Source organism: Salvelinus sp. IW2-2015, linkage group LG36 (assembly GCF_002910315.2).
Source record: "Salvelinus sp. IW2-2015 linkage group LG36, ASM291031v2, whole genome shotgun sequence".
Lineage (NCBI taxonomy): Eukaryota > Metazoa > Chordata > Actinopteri > Salmoniformes > Salmonidae > Salvelinus > Salvelinus sp. IW2-2015.
The window spans coordinates 24,591,703-24,608,056 of record NC_036875.1 but is presented as its reverse complement, the minus strand read 5'-3'; the positions used below and the strand labels follow the sequence as shown (position 1 = coordinate 24,608,056).

Genomic DNA, 16,354 nt, shown 5'->3' with positions numbered 1-16,354 from the left:
CTCCTTAGTTGCCCCCTGGCTTGGGTGTGTTTGGGTGGTTTTTGTTTTCGGGGTCGTTGGTTCATTGGCGCTGGAAGACCCAGCCCACGGGGACCCATCTTCAATGCTCTTTACTGAGGGAAGGAGGTTGTTGGCCAAGATCTCGCGATACATGGCCCCATCCATCCTCCCCTCATACGGTGCAGTCGTCCTGTCCCCTTTGCAGAAAAGCATCCCCAAAGAATGATGTTTCCACCTCCATGCTTCACGGTTGGGATGGTGTTTTTGGGGTTGTACTCATCCTTCTCTTCCTCCAAAAACACGATACAGGTAATGAGTGGAGAAAAGGAGGGCTTCTTAAAGAAAAACTAACAGGTCTGTGAGAGCCGGAATTCTTACTGGTTCGTAGGTGATCAAATACTTATGTCATGCAATAAAATGCTAATTAATTACTTACAAATCATACAATGTGATTTTCTGGATTTTTGTTTTAGATTCCGTCTCTCACAGTTGAAGTGTACTTATGATAAAAATGACAGACCTCTACATGCTTTGTAAGTAGGAAAACCTGCAAAATCGGCAGTGTATCAAATACTTGTTCTCCCCACTGTATGTACAGTGGCAAGGAAAAGTATGTGAACCCTTTGGAATTACCTGGATTAAATTTGACATAAAATGTTGTTATCTGATCTTCATCTAAGTCACAACAATAAACAGTTTCCTTAAACTAATAACACACACATTATTGTATTTGTATTGAATACATAATTTAAACATTCACAGTGTAGGTTGGAAAAAGTATGTGAACCCCTAGGCTAATGACTTCTTCAAAAGCTAATTGGAGTCAGGGGTCAACTAACCTGGAGTCGAATCAATGAGACGAGATTGGAGATTTTGGTTAGAGCTGCCCTGCCCCATAAAAAACATTTACAAAATGTGGATCTGCTATTCACAAGAAACATTGCCTGAGAAGAACCATGTCTCAAAAAAAAGAGATCTCAGAAGACCTAAGATTAAAGAATTGTTGCCTTGCATAAAGCTGGAAAGTGTTACAAAAGTATCTCTAAAAGTTAGTCCACGGTAAGACAAATTGTCTATAAATTGAGAAATTTCAGCACTGTTGCTACTCTCCCTAGGAGTGGCCATCCTGCAAAGATGACTGCAAGAGCACAGTGCAGAATGCTCAATGAGGTTAAGAAGAATCCTAGAGTGTCAGCCAAAGATTTACAGAAATCTATGGAAGATGCTAACATCTCTGTTGACGAGTCTTCAATACCTAAAACACTAAACATGAAGGGTGTTCATGGGAGGACACCATGGAAGAAGCCACTGCTGTCCAAAAAAACCTTGCTGCACGTCTGAAGTTCGCAAAAGAGCACCTAGATGTTCCACAGCGCTACTGGCAAAATATTCTGTGGACAGATGAAACTAAAGTTGTGTTGTTTGGAAGGAACACACAGCACTATGTGTGGAGAAAAAAAAAGCACAGCACACCAACATTAAAACCTCATCCCAACTGTAAACAATGGTGGAGGGAGCATCATGGTTTGGAGCTTCTTTGCTGTCTCAAGGCCTGGACAGCTTGCTATCATCGCCGGAAAAATTATTCCCAAGTTTATCAAGACATTTTGCTGGAGAATGTAAGGCTATCTGTCCGCCAATTGAAGCTCAACTGAAGTTAGGTGATGCAACAGGACAACATCTCAAAAGACAGAAGTAAATCAACAACAGAATAGCTTGAACAGAAGAAAATACGCTTTCTGGAGAGGCTCAGTCAGTCCTGACCTCAACCCGATTGAGATGCTGTGGCATGACCTCAAAAGAGCGGTTCACACCAGACATCCCAAGAATATTGTGGAACTGAAACAGTTTTGTAAAGAGGAATGGTCCAAAATTCCTCCTGACCGTTGTGCAAGTCTGATCCGCAACTACAGAAAACGTTTGGTTGAGGTTATTGCTGCAAAAGGAGGGTCAACCTTTTATTAAATCCAAGGGTTCACATATTTTTTCCAACCTGCACTGTGAATGTTTACACGGTGTGTTCAATAAAAACATGAACAATTATAATTATTTGTGAGTTATTAGTTTAAGCAGACTATGTTTGCCTATTGTTGTGACTTAGATGAAGATCAGATAACATTTTATTAACAGTTTATGCACAAATCCAGGTAATTCTAAAGGGTTCACATACTTTTTCTTGCCACTGTATGTATGCATGTATGTATATACAGTGGGGCAAAAAAGTATTTAGTCAGCCACCAATTGTGCAAGTTCTCCCACTTAAAAAGATGAGAGAGGCCTGTAATTTTCATCATAGGTACACTTCAACTATGACAGACAAAATGAGGAAAAAAAATCCAGAAAATCACATTGTAGGATGTTTTATGAATTTATTTGCAAATTATGGTGGAAAATAAGTATTTGGTCAATAACAAAAGTTTATCTCAATACTTTGTTATATTTACCCTTTGTTGGCAATGACAGAGGTCAAAACGTTTTCTGTAAGTCTTCACAAGGTTTTCAACACACTGTTGCTGGTATTTTGGCCCATTCCTCCATGCAGATCTCCTCTAGAGCAGTGATGTTTTGGGGCTGTTTCTGGGCAACACGGACTTTCAACTCCCTCCAAAGATTTTCTATGGGGTTGAGATCTGGAGACTGGCTAGGCCACTCCAGGACTTGAAATTCTTCTACGAAGCCACTCCTTCGTTGCCCGCGGTGTGTTTGGGATCATTGTCATGCTGAAAGACCCAGCCACGTTTCATCTTCAATGCCCTTGCTGATGGAAGGAGGTTTTCACTCAAAATCTCACGATACATGGCCCCATTCATTCTTTCCTTTACACGGATCAGTCGTCCTGGTCCCTTTGCAGAAAAAACAGCCCCAAAGCATGATGTTTCCACCCCCATGCCTTCACAGTAGGTATGGTGTTCTTTGGATGCAACTCAGCATTCTTTGTCCTCCAAACACGACGAGTTGAGTTTTTACCAAAAAGTTATATTTTGGTTTCAATCTGACCATATGACATTCTCCCAAATCTTCTTCTGGATCATCCAAATGCTCTCTAGCAAACTTCAGATGGGCCTGGACATGTACTGGCTTAAGCAGGGGGACACGTCTGGCACTGCAGGATTTGAGTCCCTGGCGGCGTAGTGTGTTACTGATGGTAGGCTTTGTTACTTTGGTCCCAGCTCTCTGCAGGTCATTCACTAGGTCCCCCCGTGTGGTTCTGCGATTTTTGCTCACCGTTCTTGTGATCATTTTGACCCCACGGGGTGAGATCTTGCGTGGAGCCCCAGATCGAGGGAGATTATCAGTGGTCTTGTATGTCTTCCATTTCCTAAATAATTGCTCCCACAGTTGATTTCTTCAAACCAAGCTGCTTACCTATTGCAGATTCAGTCTTCCAGCTGGTGCAGGTCTACAATTTTGTTTCTGGTGTCCTTTGACAGCTCTTTGGTCATGGTCATAGTGGAGTTTGGGGTGTGACTGTTTGAGGTTGTGGCAGGTGTCTTTATTACTGATAAACAAGTCTCAAAACAGGTGCCATTAATACAGGTAACGAGTGGAGGACAGAGGAGCCTCTTAAAGAAGAAGTTACAGGTCTATGAGAGCCAGAAAACTTGCTTGTTTGTAGGTGATCAAATACTTATTTTCCACCATAATTTGCAAATAAATTCATAAAAAATCCTACAATGTGATTTTCTGGATTTTTTTCTCTCATTTTGTCTGTCATAGTTGAAGTGTACCTATGATGAAAATTACAGGCCTCTCTCATATTTTTAAGTGGGAGAACTTGCACAATTGGTGGCTGACTAAATACTTTTTTGCCCCACTGTATATATATACACAGTGGCAAGAAAAAGTAATATATATATACACACTAAAGACAGGTGTGTCAATCAACAGGATCAACAAGTAAAGCTGACGTGAGATAAATAAACTGTACTGCCTATGGGTGGGCTTACCTTTCCAAAAATTGAGTATTTGGCCACTTGGAAATTTGTTGGATATGTTGGAAGATCATTGTCACTTTCAGTATACACTCTAAAAGAAAAAAAAAGAAAACACAAACGAGTCATGTAGCTTGTTACTACACTACAGGTGGGTCGTCATTGTAAATAAGGATTTGTTCTTAACTGTCATGCTAGTTAAATAAAGGTTAAATAAATAAATACATACATTATTGCAGGGCAATTACATAAGTTGCATACAACAATGACATAACCTAGGTTATTCAACTGGTTAGTACTAACGGTATAAGGCCTGTGTCATCGAATGTGGGGCAATGACCAGATTATAGTCAGGAAGGAAAAGTATGACATCTAGTCAGGCAGTGATTGACAGGTAAGTGGTACAGTAGGTACACACCTGAATTTGCCCAGGTAAGTACTCTCCTGATTCCCCGCCCTCTCGGCTTGATTTACAGCATTCACTGTCTGGGTCTGAACTTCAGCCGGCTGGCTCGCCCCCTTCAACACTAACACACATAACACGCACACAAACACACCCTATGTCAAAGTCCAATTCTATTCAAAACATCCATATATTACACACACACCCCTTCGTCAAAAAGGCATCGTTCTTCAAACAGAGAAAAGTGCGATGAAACACACCCATAGTGAGCACACAGTGCCTTTGTCAGTTAAAGACAACTGTGAGGGAAAAACAGCCTCCTGACTGACTAACTCAAAAGACCACTCTGGGTGAATGAGTCAACATGCTGGGAACAGAGCGAGAGACACCACCCACTGTGATTGTGTCAGAGGAGAATGCTCAAAGATGACAAACCCTTGCTCTGCTTGCTGAACGTGCAAGAAGCTTTTCATTGGAAATACACACACGTAAAAGCCTGCATGCAAAGAGAATGGTGATGCCTGAAACTGACAGTGATGAAGAAGCTGAGTAGTATTATTACTTAGGGATTACTTATAGGTAAAGCATAGATGAGAAAGATAAAGCATCTATTCATTACTGAGTCTATTTAATTGCCTTAGTGACAACTGTTTTGGCAACATTGTTGTGTAACATTGTATATTTTATCACCAATAAAGCATATTTCAATTTGGGAAAGATTGTATTTGACTGAAAGGGGAAAGGTTTGGCTTGTACCTGACTGCGATGGCAAGGGAGAGGCAGGCCTGGGTGGGATGAGAGAGGTAGAGGGAGGGGGGGGCAGGCAGTAGTCCTCTACAGGCAGCAGGACTTCCTTCTCCAGGCAGCGTGACACATACTCCACCCCTACTACTGGAGTCTGATGCTTCTTCATGCTCCGCACCCTACTGGAGCTCAGACTGGACATACTGCTCGTCACTACGAGAGTACACTGTGGGGATGACAGAAAGAGAGCGATATATCAAGAGAGAAATAGAGAGCAAGAAAGACAGATCATCAATACCGCCAACATGTTTGAATCTAGCCTATGAATTCAAAAATGTTTGTGTCACTGTGCACCTGACCTGCTTATTGATCACATAGGAAATGCTGCCCCCATTCTCTGTTATTGCCAGCTTCAGCCTCTTCTTCTCCTTATAAGGCAAATTCTTCAGCTCCAAAACCACAAAACAGTTGTCAAACAGAGCCATAGCTGTTGAAGGAGAAAAACCTTTATGACATGGTCTTATCAAACACACCAGCTGGGTTTTAGAGCATTTCATATCATTCTGTACGTAAATCCGAGACACTCCATTAAGCATGATATGTTACCTTTGGTATCGTTACACAAGACACATTACTTCAAAAGTAGGGTTGTTGGTCGTGGTGGATGTATAAAGCGAACGTCTAGCAACCCAAAGGTTGTGAGTTCAAATCGAATCATGGACAACTTTAGAATTTTAGCAACCTTTCAAATACCTACTTTTTTGTTACTTTGCAACTACTTAGCATTGTTAACTAACACTTCCCCTAACCTTAAATTAAGGAGATGGGTTAGGGGAAGGAATAGCTTAAAGGGTTAACTCTAACCTTAATCATAACGTTAGCCACCTAGCTTGAATTCGTAACATAGCATACGTTTTGCAAATTTGTACCATATTGTACATTTTTTGAAAATCGGAACATATAATTACGAATTGCAGTTCGTAACATATCATACAAAATCTGTGATGGACATCAACAAATTAATATATACCATACGAAACATTACATACTAAGTGGAGTCTCTTGATGCATGTACAGAATAATACGAAATGCTCTGAGACCAGTTTGAACACACACACACTTTTCAAATTCCAAACACTTAACAGACACACCTTATCCCCTCAAATTAAGTGGACACTTCTGATGACGTACCATGACGTCTGACGAGTATACACTTGCAGGGCAAGGGGCGAGGGAGGAAGGAATTATTTTTAAATGGACCGCCCTTGCCCGGAAATTCGTCACTCGTTCATCCCGCAATGATTGTTTTCAGCCACTGGTAGCTTGTGCTTTATATGCTCTACAGTCAATTATATGATTGCATTTCTACTTATAGTAACTATATAATTATTAATATACGCCTACTGTATGATAGCTAGAAAATGAATTAGCTGACGTTATCCTGCCTAGTTGGAACTTCTGAAGGAAAATGTGTTATTTCTACAATTTCCAAAAGCTAACTAAACAAAAACATCATTACTTTTATGAGACCGTCATGTGCATTAGAAGCACAATTTCTAACCTGTTTACTTACACTTGTATGCTGACGTTTTACGTTTCGGTGGACTTTTCTTAGAGGATGTACAATCAACGCGAATTGAATTATGGGGGGGTTTCAGGCCCGAAATGAACATATTTGTACACTCTCAAAATCGACCAAAAACGACGGCTGCGGGGCTTATGTTGCGAACTTCCCTTGTTTGGACCGACGTCCAAGATGGTGACGGGGATTCCCCCAAGGGCATAAGGCGTGGGTAAGTGGACGAGGGTGTGACTTTTCTGAGTTGAAACGTAGCTTAACAGCCCTCTGCCCTGAACGTTTTACATCGTCACATCAGTGTACCTCAAATGCCCCTTGCCCAAGCAAGGGAGCGTGATGATCAGAGATGCAACGTCATTGGTGGAAATCTTTAAGTTGAGCTTAAAAACAACTAACCTAAAGCTATTAATGTACCTAGGAAGCTAACGTATCTAGCTCGCTACAGTTACCTAGAGCTGGCTAGCTAGTTTTATAGTTTAGTAATTTATTCCAATACATTTCAGAATTGCAAACAAATGTTTATGACTCTAGCAACGTTTTATATGCTGCTCACTACGAGACTAAGTAAATTTGCCAACGCTAAAATCAGTGTGTGTATATATAAGCTAGCGTCATACTTTTTTCTGACATGCCGAAAATGCAGCCTTGTTGATTACATTTGACACCTCACCGTCACCAATGTTTGACATGTGACTAGTTTGCATTGAAGTGTGGGTCATAACGACCCCGCAAGTGACTAAAGTTGTTCACTCGCTCCCTCGAGCTAAATCTAGGGCCGAGGGGGCAACGTTAGTGAATTGGGCCTCCACTTAAGATGGCAATCTAACTGCATCCGGGTTCGACGTGGATTCCCGAGAGAGTGACAAGCGCAAGGGCTGTGGGGGTAAAAAATAACATGTTTGGACTGTTAAAGATGCGGAAGTGCGAGTGTAACAACATATATTTGAGCTTTTTGTCAGGTTGAAAATGTATGTGTTCTCGCTACCTGGATAATCAATGGTAATACATGTGGGCTATCAATCAAATTTATATAAATACATGGATGTGAGCACATAAAAACGAAACAGTAATAAGCTCATGTCATAGACAGCTATGCAACTAGCTGACTAAACTCCACGGGGAAGGAAGTTTCTGATGAACTTGGTTGGTGAAGTTCAGTCAGCTACCTGAAATTAAAATCAGTGCATAACCAGTTGAGTACAATAGCCCACTTGTCGACAATAGTCACAGTAAAATAAATATCTTTGGAAAAATGCTATACATTCAAACCTATAAAGAAAATATGTAACTGTTTTACCGTAAGTAGGTGTCCGTTACTGTGGCTGTCTTGCAGTGAAGATAACATATAATGTAAATTCACTGTACTCACACGTACTTTGCTACTGTACGACAATCTTTACCAGCAACTGTAAACTTCCTTGTATAGAAGAATAACACGACTACGCCCCCATTAACAAGCCACGCCCTTATACAATGTTGTGTTGCCTTCTATTGGCTTAAGGCCAGGCACCACAGGCTAATAGGGATTTTTTTCTCTCTTTACTCATCAGACTGAAACTTGACCAGTTGAAAGTATACATAAATACAATACATTATTGTATTACAAGTTTTATTTATTTAAAAATTCAAATATGCAAATGAGGCCAACCGTCCTTAAATATGCACTAATTTGCATATTACAATTGTTTTTCAACACATTGCTTCAAGGTAGAATGTTTTTTTATTTAAATTAAATTTTTAGTTGTGTAAGACACTTAATGGTTAGACTTTTTTTTACAGATCAGTTTATCAAAACTGTGAACTAGAACTGTGAACACCATGTAAACTAGTGTTCTGTACTGTAATTGACTATTCTAACAGTAATTTTTTATTGAAGGTGCAGAATGCCATGTATGGAGGCTTGACAGGGGTGTACAGATGAGCAATGCCAGTGGAATTTGGGGACACAGCGGAATTTAGCTCCAAAAAGGTTGAGCGAGATCTTTTGAGTTCTCTGACAGCACCCCGGCTGCTTCTCCATCTCTACCTGCAACCCCTGCGTACCACTCCCACAACGCACTTAAGAAGAGTTTGGAAGGGGCCAATGTTCCACTTGGAGCCTTCTGCACAAGTGCATTAAAGCTAAACCAAACAGTCATCAAGTTCCAGCAGCAGCCTCACAGTGAACACGGCATCAACATACAGTGTCAGAAATGCTTGTAATTTTATGACTTTTTTATATTAAGCTGGAGGAGTGTAAATGTGCCAGCTTGGAGGAGGTTACTAAAGCACAGAGTGCCTCCTATGCATGGTATGACACACTTACATTTCAGATCACTGCAAGCTCAGTAAAGAAGGTTCCTGTGTGCACCTCAACAAATCCTGACCACTTTGTGCAGGAGCATCTCTTCCCCAGGTTCCATGGAAACTCAGAAACCACATATGGCAGGTGGCCTACACATGGATGGAGAGCTGTGGGTTTAGTTTGGAGAGTAGAGGCACAGTAGTGAGTGTCAAGGAGCCATGTCTTTCTGCAAGCCCCCAGATGGAGTGTTACACTCTCAAGAACTTCTAGAAATCAAATGTCCTGTTCTGAGTGAGAAGTGTGAGTCTCTGGCAAACTCATTGACGTGAACCTGGTGGATGGAGTTCCTCAGCTGCAACATAATGGAGCCTGTGGGTACTACATGCAGGAGCAATTGGACATGTTCTGCACAGGACTGGAGATATGCAAACTGCTGTCTGGGCTCTGTCCGAGCTGGTTGTTATTGATGTAAAGTTCTGTGCTGATGTTATCCCTAAACTGAAGGCATTCTATTTCCTACATATGCTGCCAAGGGTAGTATATGAGTTCCAGTTAGGCAGACTGTGTGCTCAAAATATGTTAATCTATGTGGTATCTAGGCTAATACTTTGTTTTGAAACGGTTCTTGTATTTTGTGCCTTGTAAAGATCTCTCTGTTAGCTCTGCCTTATTATCTAAGCATAACTCTTGGTGTTTTTTGTTGTCTTGCACAGTTCTCTTCATATGCACATTTACCTGATTTATATTTGCATAATTCTTGGTGTTTTTTATGTCTTGCCTTGTACAACTCTTCATACATGTTTATCTAATGCCTAAGGATAACTCCTTATGATTTATGAATATTTTAATTGTACCTTGTATAGCTCTTTATTTTCATTTGGCGCTTCATTAACTTATCTAAGCATACCGTAACTCATCTTGCACTTGAGGAATTATGACATAAATAAAAACATTATGAAATTCCACTGTGAAATTTTCTTTGATACTTAACACATTCTTCCTAAATTTCAAAATGTTTTTCAGTTTGATTCTGAGTTTGGTTTTCAAGGGCACAAATTAAGAAAAGTGTGGCACTTGATAAACAGTTGTCTTCCCTCTTGGTCTGTTAGACATTTGTGTTGAATAAAATGTGTTTTTAATAGATTTAATAGATTTAAAAAGGCATTATAGCAGCACCTAGTAGATGCCTGTAATTTTCAGGAACAGGCAAAGTTACAGTACATTTCAAATATAGGAACAAAATATTCAGATTAAACAGGAAATATATATACACAGTATCCCAGGTGGATGAAATTATTGTATAAAGTTAAATTTTAGATGTAAGAACATTCTCACTGCTCACTCGGCATCCTCATGGATGATCTTACCCTGCAGGTTAGCAAGTGCTGCACAGATTCTAAGGACGTGTCCATTTTGTGTATCAGGTTGACGGGAACAGTCTGGGAGAGGATTTTGAACACCTTGAGTCATCTGATAACTCAACATGTATACGCACATTAGCTATCCTTGTGCTTGCGACATCCTTGTCAGACAGCTGGCCTCCTTTCTGAGTGAAGGCTGGTATGGCAAGGTTGCCCTTCCTCTCATACAGCAGATCTCGGATGGTGAAGCTCCTGTCTTCATCGCCAGGCCTAAGGTATTCTAGGAAGCCAGAGTGTTGGGTGATGAACTTGTCACATCTGCCTCCATATGCAGGATAAATGAACATAAGTCCACATGGAGCAATGGCAACCAAATACTGGAATAATAGTGGCTGTATGACTAAACTTTGAAAGTTTCTTCAAGTGCAGTTGCAGAAACGGTCAAGCACTATGATGAAACTGGCTCTCATGAGGACCGCCACAAGAAAGGAAGACCCAGAGTTACCTCTGCTGCAGAGGATAAGTTCATTAGACTTAGCAGTCTCAGAAATTGGCAATTGACTGCACCTCAGATTGCAGCCCAAATAAATGCTTCACAGAGTTCAAGTAACACATCTCAACATCAACTGTTCAGATGAGACTGCATGAAACAGGCCTTCGTGATCAAATTTTCTGCATAGAAACCACTGCTAAAGGACAACAATAATAAGAAGAGACTTGCTTGGGCCAAGAAACATGAGCAATGGACATTAGACTGGTGGAAATCAGTCCTTTGGTCTTATGAGTCCAGATTTGAGATTTTGGGTTCCAACCGCCGTGTCTTTGTGAGACGCAGAGTAGATGAACGGCTGATCTCCGCATGTGTGGTTCCCACCGTGAAGCATGGAGGAGGAGGTGTGATGGTGCTTTGCTGGTGACACTGTCGGTGATTTATTTAGAATTCAAGGCACACTTAACCAGCATGGCTACCACAGCATTCTGCAGCGATACGCCATCTCATCTGGTTTGTGCTTAGTGGGACTATAATTTGTTTTAACAGGACAATAACCCAAAACACCCCTCCAGGCTGTGTAAGGACTATTTGACCAAGGAGGAGAGTGATGGAGTGCTAAATCATATCAAATTTTATTTGTCACATGCGCCGAATACAACAGGTAGCTTTGCCATTAGCTTTGATGCACGTACTTACAAGCCCTTAACCAACAATGCAGTTTTTAGAAAAAAAAGCAAGAGATAAGAATAAATAATTAAAGAGCAGCAATAAATAACAATAGCGGGTCAAAATACAGGGGGTACCGGTACAGTGTCAATGGTCAATGTGCGGGGGACACCGGTGTCAAGGTAATTGAGATAATTATGTAGGTTGATTTATTAAAGTGACTATGCATAGAAAATAACAGAGTAGCAGCAGCGTGTGGGGGGGGATGCAAATAGTCTGGGTAGCCATTTGAATAGCTGTTCAGGAGGCTTATGGCATGGGTAGAAGCTGTTTAGAAGCCTCTTGGATCTAGACTTGGCACTCCGGTACCGCTTGCCGCGCGGTAGCAGAAAGAACAGTCTATGACTAGGGTGGCTGGAGTCTTAGACACATTTTTGGGCCTTCCTCTGACACCGCCTGGTATAGAGGTCTTGAATTGCAGGAAGCTTGGCCCCAGTGATGTCAGATGACCTGTCCTCCATAATCACCCGACCTCAACCAAATTGAGATTGTTTGGGATGAGTCAGACCACAGAGTGAAGGAAAATCAGCTAACAAGTGCTCAGCATATGTGGGAACTCCTTCAAGACATTCCAGCGGACTACCTCATGAAGCTGGTTGAGAGAATGCCAAGAGTGTGCAAAGCTGTCATCAAGGCAAAGGGTTGCTACTTTAAAAAATCTCAAATATAAAAAATACAGTTGAAGTCGGAAGTTTACATACACCTTAGCCAACTACATTTAAACTCAGTTTTTCACAATTCCTGACATTTAATCTTAGTAAAAATTCACTGTCTTAGGTCAGTTAGAATCACCACTTTATTTTAAGAATGTGAAATGTCAGAATAATAGGAGAGAAAATTATTTATTTCAGATTTTATTTATTTCATCACATTCCCAGTGGGTCAGAAGTTTACATACACTCAATTAGTATTTGGTAGCATTGCCATTAAATTGTTTAACTTGGGTCAAACGTTTCAGGTAGCCAGGTAGAGTCAGGTTTGTAGGCCTCCTTGCTCGCACACGCTTTTTCAGTTCTGCCCATACATTTTCTATAGGATTGAGGTCAGGGCTTTGTGATGGCCACTCCAATACCTTGACTTTGTTGTCCTTAAGCCATTTTGCCACAACTTTGGAAGTATGCTTGGGGTCATTGTCCATTTGGAAGACCCATTTACGACCAAGCTTTAACTTCCTGACTGATTTCTTGAGATGTTGCTTCAATATATCCACATAATTTTCCTTTCCTCATGAAACCATCTATTTTGTGAAGTGCACCAGTCCCTCCTGCAGCAAAGCACCCCCACAACATGATGCTGCCACCCCCATACTTCACGGTTGGGATGGTGTTCTTTGGCTTGCAAGCATCCCCCTTTTTCCTCCAAACATAACGATGGTCATTATGACCAAATAGTTATATTTTTGTTTCATCAGACCAGAGGACATTTCTTCAAAAAGTACAAGCTCTGTCCCCATATGCAGTTGCAAACCGTAGTCTGGCTTTTTTAATGGGGGTTTTGGAGCAGTGGCTTCTTCCTTGCTGAGCGGCCTTACAGATTATGTCGATATAGGACTCATTTTACTGTGGATATAGATACTTTTGTACCCGTTTCCTCCAGCATCTTCACAAGGTCCTTTGCTGTTGTTCTGGGATTGATTTGCACTTTTCGCACTAAAGTACGTTCATCTCTAGGAGAAAGAACGCGTCTCCTTCCTGAGTGGTATGACGGCTGCGTGGTCCCATGGTGTTTATACTTGCATAATATTGTTTGTGCAGATGAACGTGGTACCTCCAGGCATTTGGAAATTGCTCCTAAGGATGAACCAGACTTGTGGAGGTCTTGGCTGATTTCTTTTGATTTTCCCATAATGTCAAGCAAAGAGGCACTGAGTTTGAAGGTAGGCCTTGAAATACATCCACAGGTGCACCTCCAATTGACTCAAATTATGTCAATTCGCCTATCAGAAGCTTTTAAAGCCATGACATCATTTACGGGTATTTTCCAAGCCGTTTAAAGGCATAGTCAACTTAGTGTATGTAAACTTCTGACCCACTTGAATTGTGACACAGTGAATTATAAGTGAAATAATCTGTCTGTAAACAATTGTTGGAAAAATGACTTGTGTCATGCACAAAGTAGATGTCCTAACCGACTTGCTCAAAACTAGTTTGTTAACAAGAAATTTGTGGAGTGGTTGAAAAACTCCAACCTAAGTGTAAACTTCCCGACTTCAACTGTATTTAGATTTGTTTAACACTTTTTTACTTACTACATGATTCCATGTGTTTTTTTCATAGTTTTGATGTCTTATTCTACAATGTAGAAAATAATAAAAATAAAGAGAAATATGAGTAGGTGTGTCCAAACTTTTGACTGGTACTGTATAGTATATACACACCGAACAAAAATATAAACGCAACATGCAACAATTTCAAAGATTTGACTAAATTACAGTTCATAAGGAAATCAATCAATTTAAATAAATGTATTAGGTCCTAATTATGGATTTCACATGACTGGGAACACAGATATACATCTGTTGGTCACAGATACCTTTGAAAAAAGGTAGGGGCGAGGGTCAGAAAACCAGTCAAGTCAGTATCTGGTGTGACCACCATTTGCATCATGCAGCGTGACATATCCTCATAGAGTCGATCAGGCTGTTGATTGTGGCCTGTGGAATGTTGTTCCACTCCTCTTCAAGTTGCTGCGAAGTTGCTGGATATTGGCGGGAACTGTAACACGCCGTCATATACGTCAATCCAGAGCATCCCAAACATGCTCAATGGGTGGCATGTCTGGTGAGTATGCAGGCCATGGAAGAATTGGGACATTTTCAGCTTCCATGAATTGTGTACAGATCCTTGCAACATGGGGCCGTGCATTATGATGCTAAAATATGAGGTGATGGTGGCGGATCAATGGCACGACAATGGGCCTCAGGATCTCGTCACGGTGTCTCTGTGCATTCAAATTGCCATCGATAAAATGCAATTGTGTTCATTGTCTGTAGCTTATGCCTGCCCATACCATAACCTCACCATGGGGCGCTCTGTTCACAACGTTGACATCAGTAAACCGCTTGCTCACACAACGCCATACACGTTGTCTGCCATCTGCTTGGTACAGCTGAAATTGGGATTCCTCCGTGAAGAGCAGACTTATTCAGCGTGCCAGTGGCCATCGAAGGTGAGCCTTGGCCCACTGAAGTTGCTTACGACGCTGAACTGCAGTCAGGTCAAGACCCTGAGGACAACTATCACGCAGATGATGTTCCCTGAGACAGTTTCTGACAGTATGTGCAGAAATTCTTTGGTTGTACAAACCCACAGTCTCAGACGATCCCGCAGGTGAAGAAGCCATATGTGGAGGTCCTGGGCTGGCGTGGTTACGCGTGGTCTGCGATTGTGAGGCCAGTTGGACGTACTGCCAAATTCTCTAAAATGACATTGGTATAGAAATGAACATGAAATCTACTAGCAACAGATCTGGTGGGCATTCCTGCAGTCAACATGCCAATTGTGCGAACCCTCAAAACTTGTGACATCTGTGGCATTGTGTTGTGTGACAAAACTGCACATTTTAGAGTGGCCTTTTATTGTCCCCAGCACAAGGTGCACCTGTGTAATGATCATTCTGTTTAATCAGCTTCTTGATATGCCACACCTGTCAGATGGATGGATTATCTTGGCAAAGGACAAATGCTCACTATAGGATGTAAAAAAAAATGTGCACAAAATGAGATAAGCTTTTTGTACGTATGGAACATTTCAGGGACATTTTACTTCAGCACATGAAACATGGGACCAACACTTTACATGTTGCATTTATATTTTTGTTCAGTATAAATTAGATATTTCTATATTTCATTTTCAATACATTTGCAAACATGTCTAAAATCATGTTTTCAGTTTGTCATTATGGGATATTGTGTGTACTGTAGATGGGTGAGAAAAAATATATTGAATTCAGGCACACCTGTATTTGGGGGAGTTTCTCCCATTCTCCTTCAACAGTCAAGGTGTATGAATACTTTCTGAATGAACTGTATATGATTCATTAAATATGGTTACGCTTCATTTGCTCTGATAAACCTACTCTTTGAAATGACTTTGATAGCACTAAATATATTGTTGTGGAAATTCTACACAGGAACATTCAAAGTCAATATTAAATATTCATATTAATCATTATTTATTATTAGCGCCCTGGAGTGGTTCCAACCAACTCAATGCACCAAGTGCACATGTCAATCAGGAGCTCTTTCGGGGCAGTCCCGTTAGATTTATTGTATACAGACAAGTTATAATTGCATGATTTAGCTTATTCATAATTAATTCATCATTAACGCTTGCTTCATTCACGTGACCGATCATTACTGGCTCATGCATGTGACCAGTGGCAATTTTAGCATGTAAATCTTGGTGCGGCAACAAAATATGCATGCATGCCAGCAAAGCCACAACACTAAACAATACAGTAATTGCACTATAACGGTGAAAAACGGTGCCCACAAACTGTTAGGGCCTACATAAATCTGGCCCAACAGCTTACCACTGCTACACCTGGCTATCAGCGGAGCCTTGTCTGGCGGCAAAACAGTTAATTCAGCCTCATTTACTGCCTTTAAAAAAAACATAGCTGATATGGCTGACTTGCTTAAACAAACACGGTTTCTAATGACAATTGAGATGTACAAACTATGGCATAAAGGGACGACAAGCGGATAAGAAGCAATTCGTAATTTCAATTTAGATATTAATAAGCGACCTAGGATGGACGTAGTCAATATAACAATTTGTTTAGCACTTTTGAAATGTACAGGGACACAGAAATCAGAACATGGGCCATTC

The 16,354-nt window shown here is 40.9% G+C and overlaps 1 protein-coding gene and 1 long non-coding RNA gene across 4 annotated transcripts in view; one reads left to right on the top strand and one right to left on the bottom strand.

Moving 5' to 3' along the window:
* Window positions 1–16,354, bottom strand: part of parp4 (poly (ADP-ribose) polymerase family, member 4) — a 40,866-nt gene that overhangs the window by 22,715 nt on the left and 1,797 nt on the right. The window contains exons 1-5 of one of the 3 annotated variants that reach the window (XM_023981331.2): window positions 7,956–8,101; window positions 5,439–5,566; window positions 5,092–5,305; window positions 4,351–4,459; window positions 3,948–4,026 (exon numbers count right to left, since the gene is read on the bottom strand). In XM_023981331.2, coding sequence (XP_023837099.1) covers window positions 3,948–4,026; window positions 4,351–4,459; window positions 5,092–5,305; window positions 5,439–5,564 — 528 coding nt within the window. In that variant the 5' untranslated portion in view covers window positions 5,565–5,566; window positions 7,956–8,101. Of the gene's footprint in view, window positions 1–3,947; window positions 4,027–4,350; window positions 4,460–5,091; window positions 5,306–5,438; window positions 5,567–6,652; window positions 6,753–7,955; window positions 8,102–16,354 lie in introns of those variants that run through there. The other 2 variants (XM_023981332.2, XM_023981330.2) reach the window with 2 other exon arrangements.
* LOC111959624 (uncharacterized) lies at window positions 6,784–9,907 on the top strand. The gene is made up of 2 exons (XR_002876700.2): window positions 6,784–6,872; window positions 8,535–9,907. It is a non-coding gene; the product is annotated as an uncharacterized lncRNA (long non-coding RNA).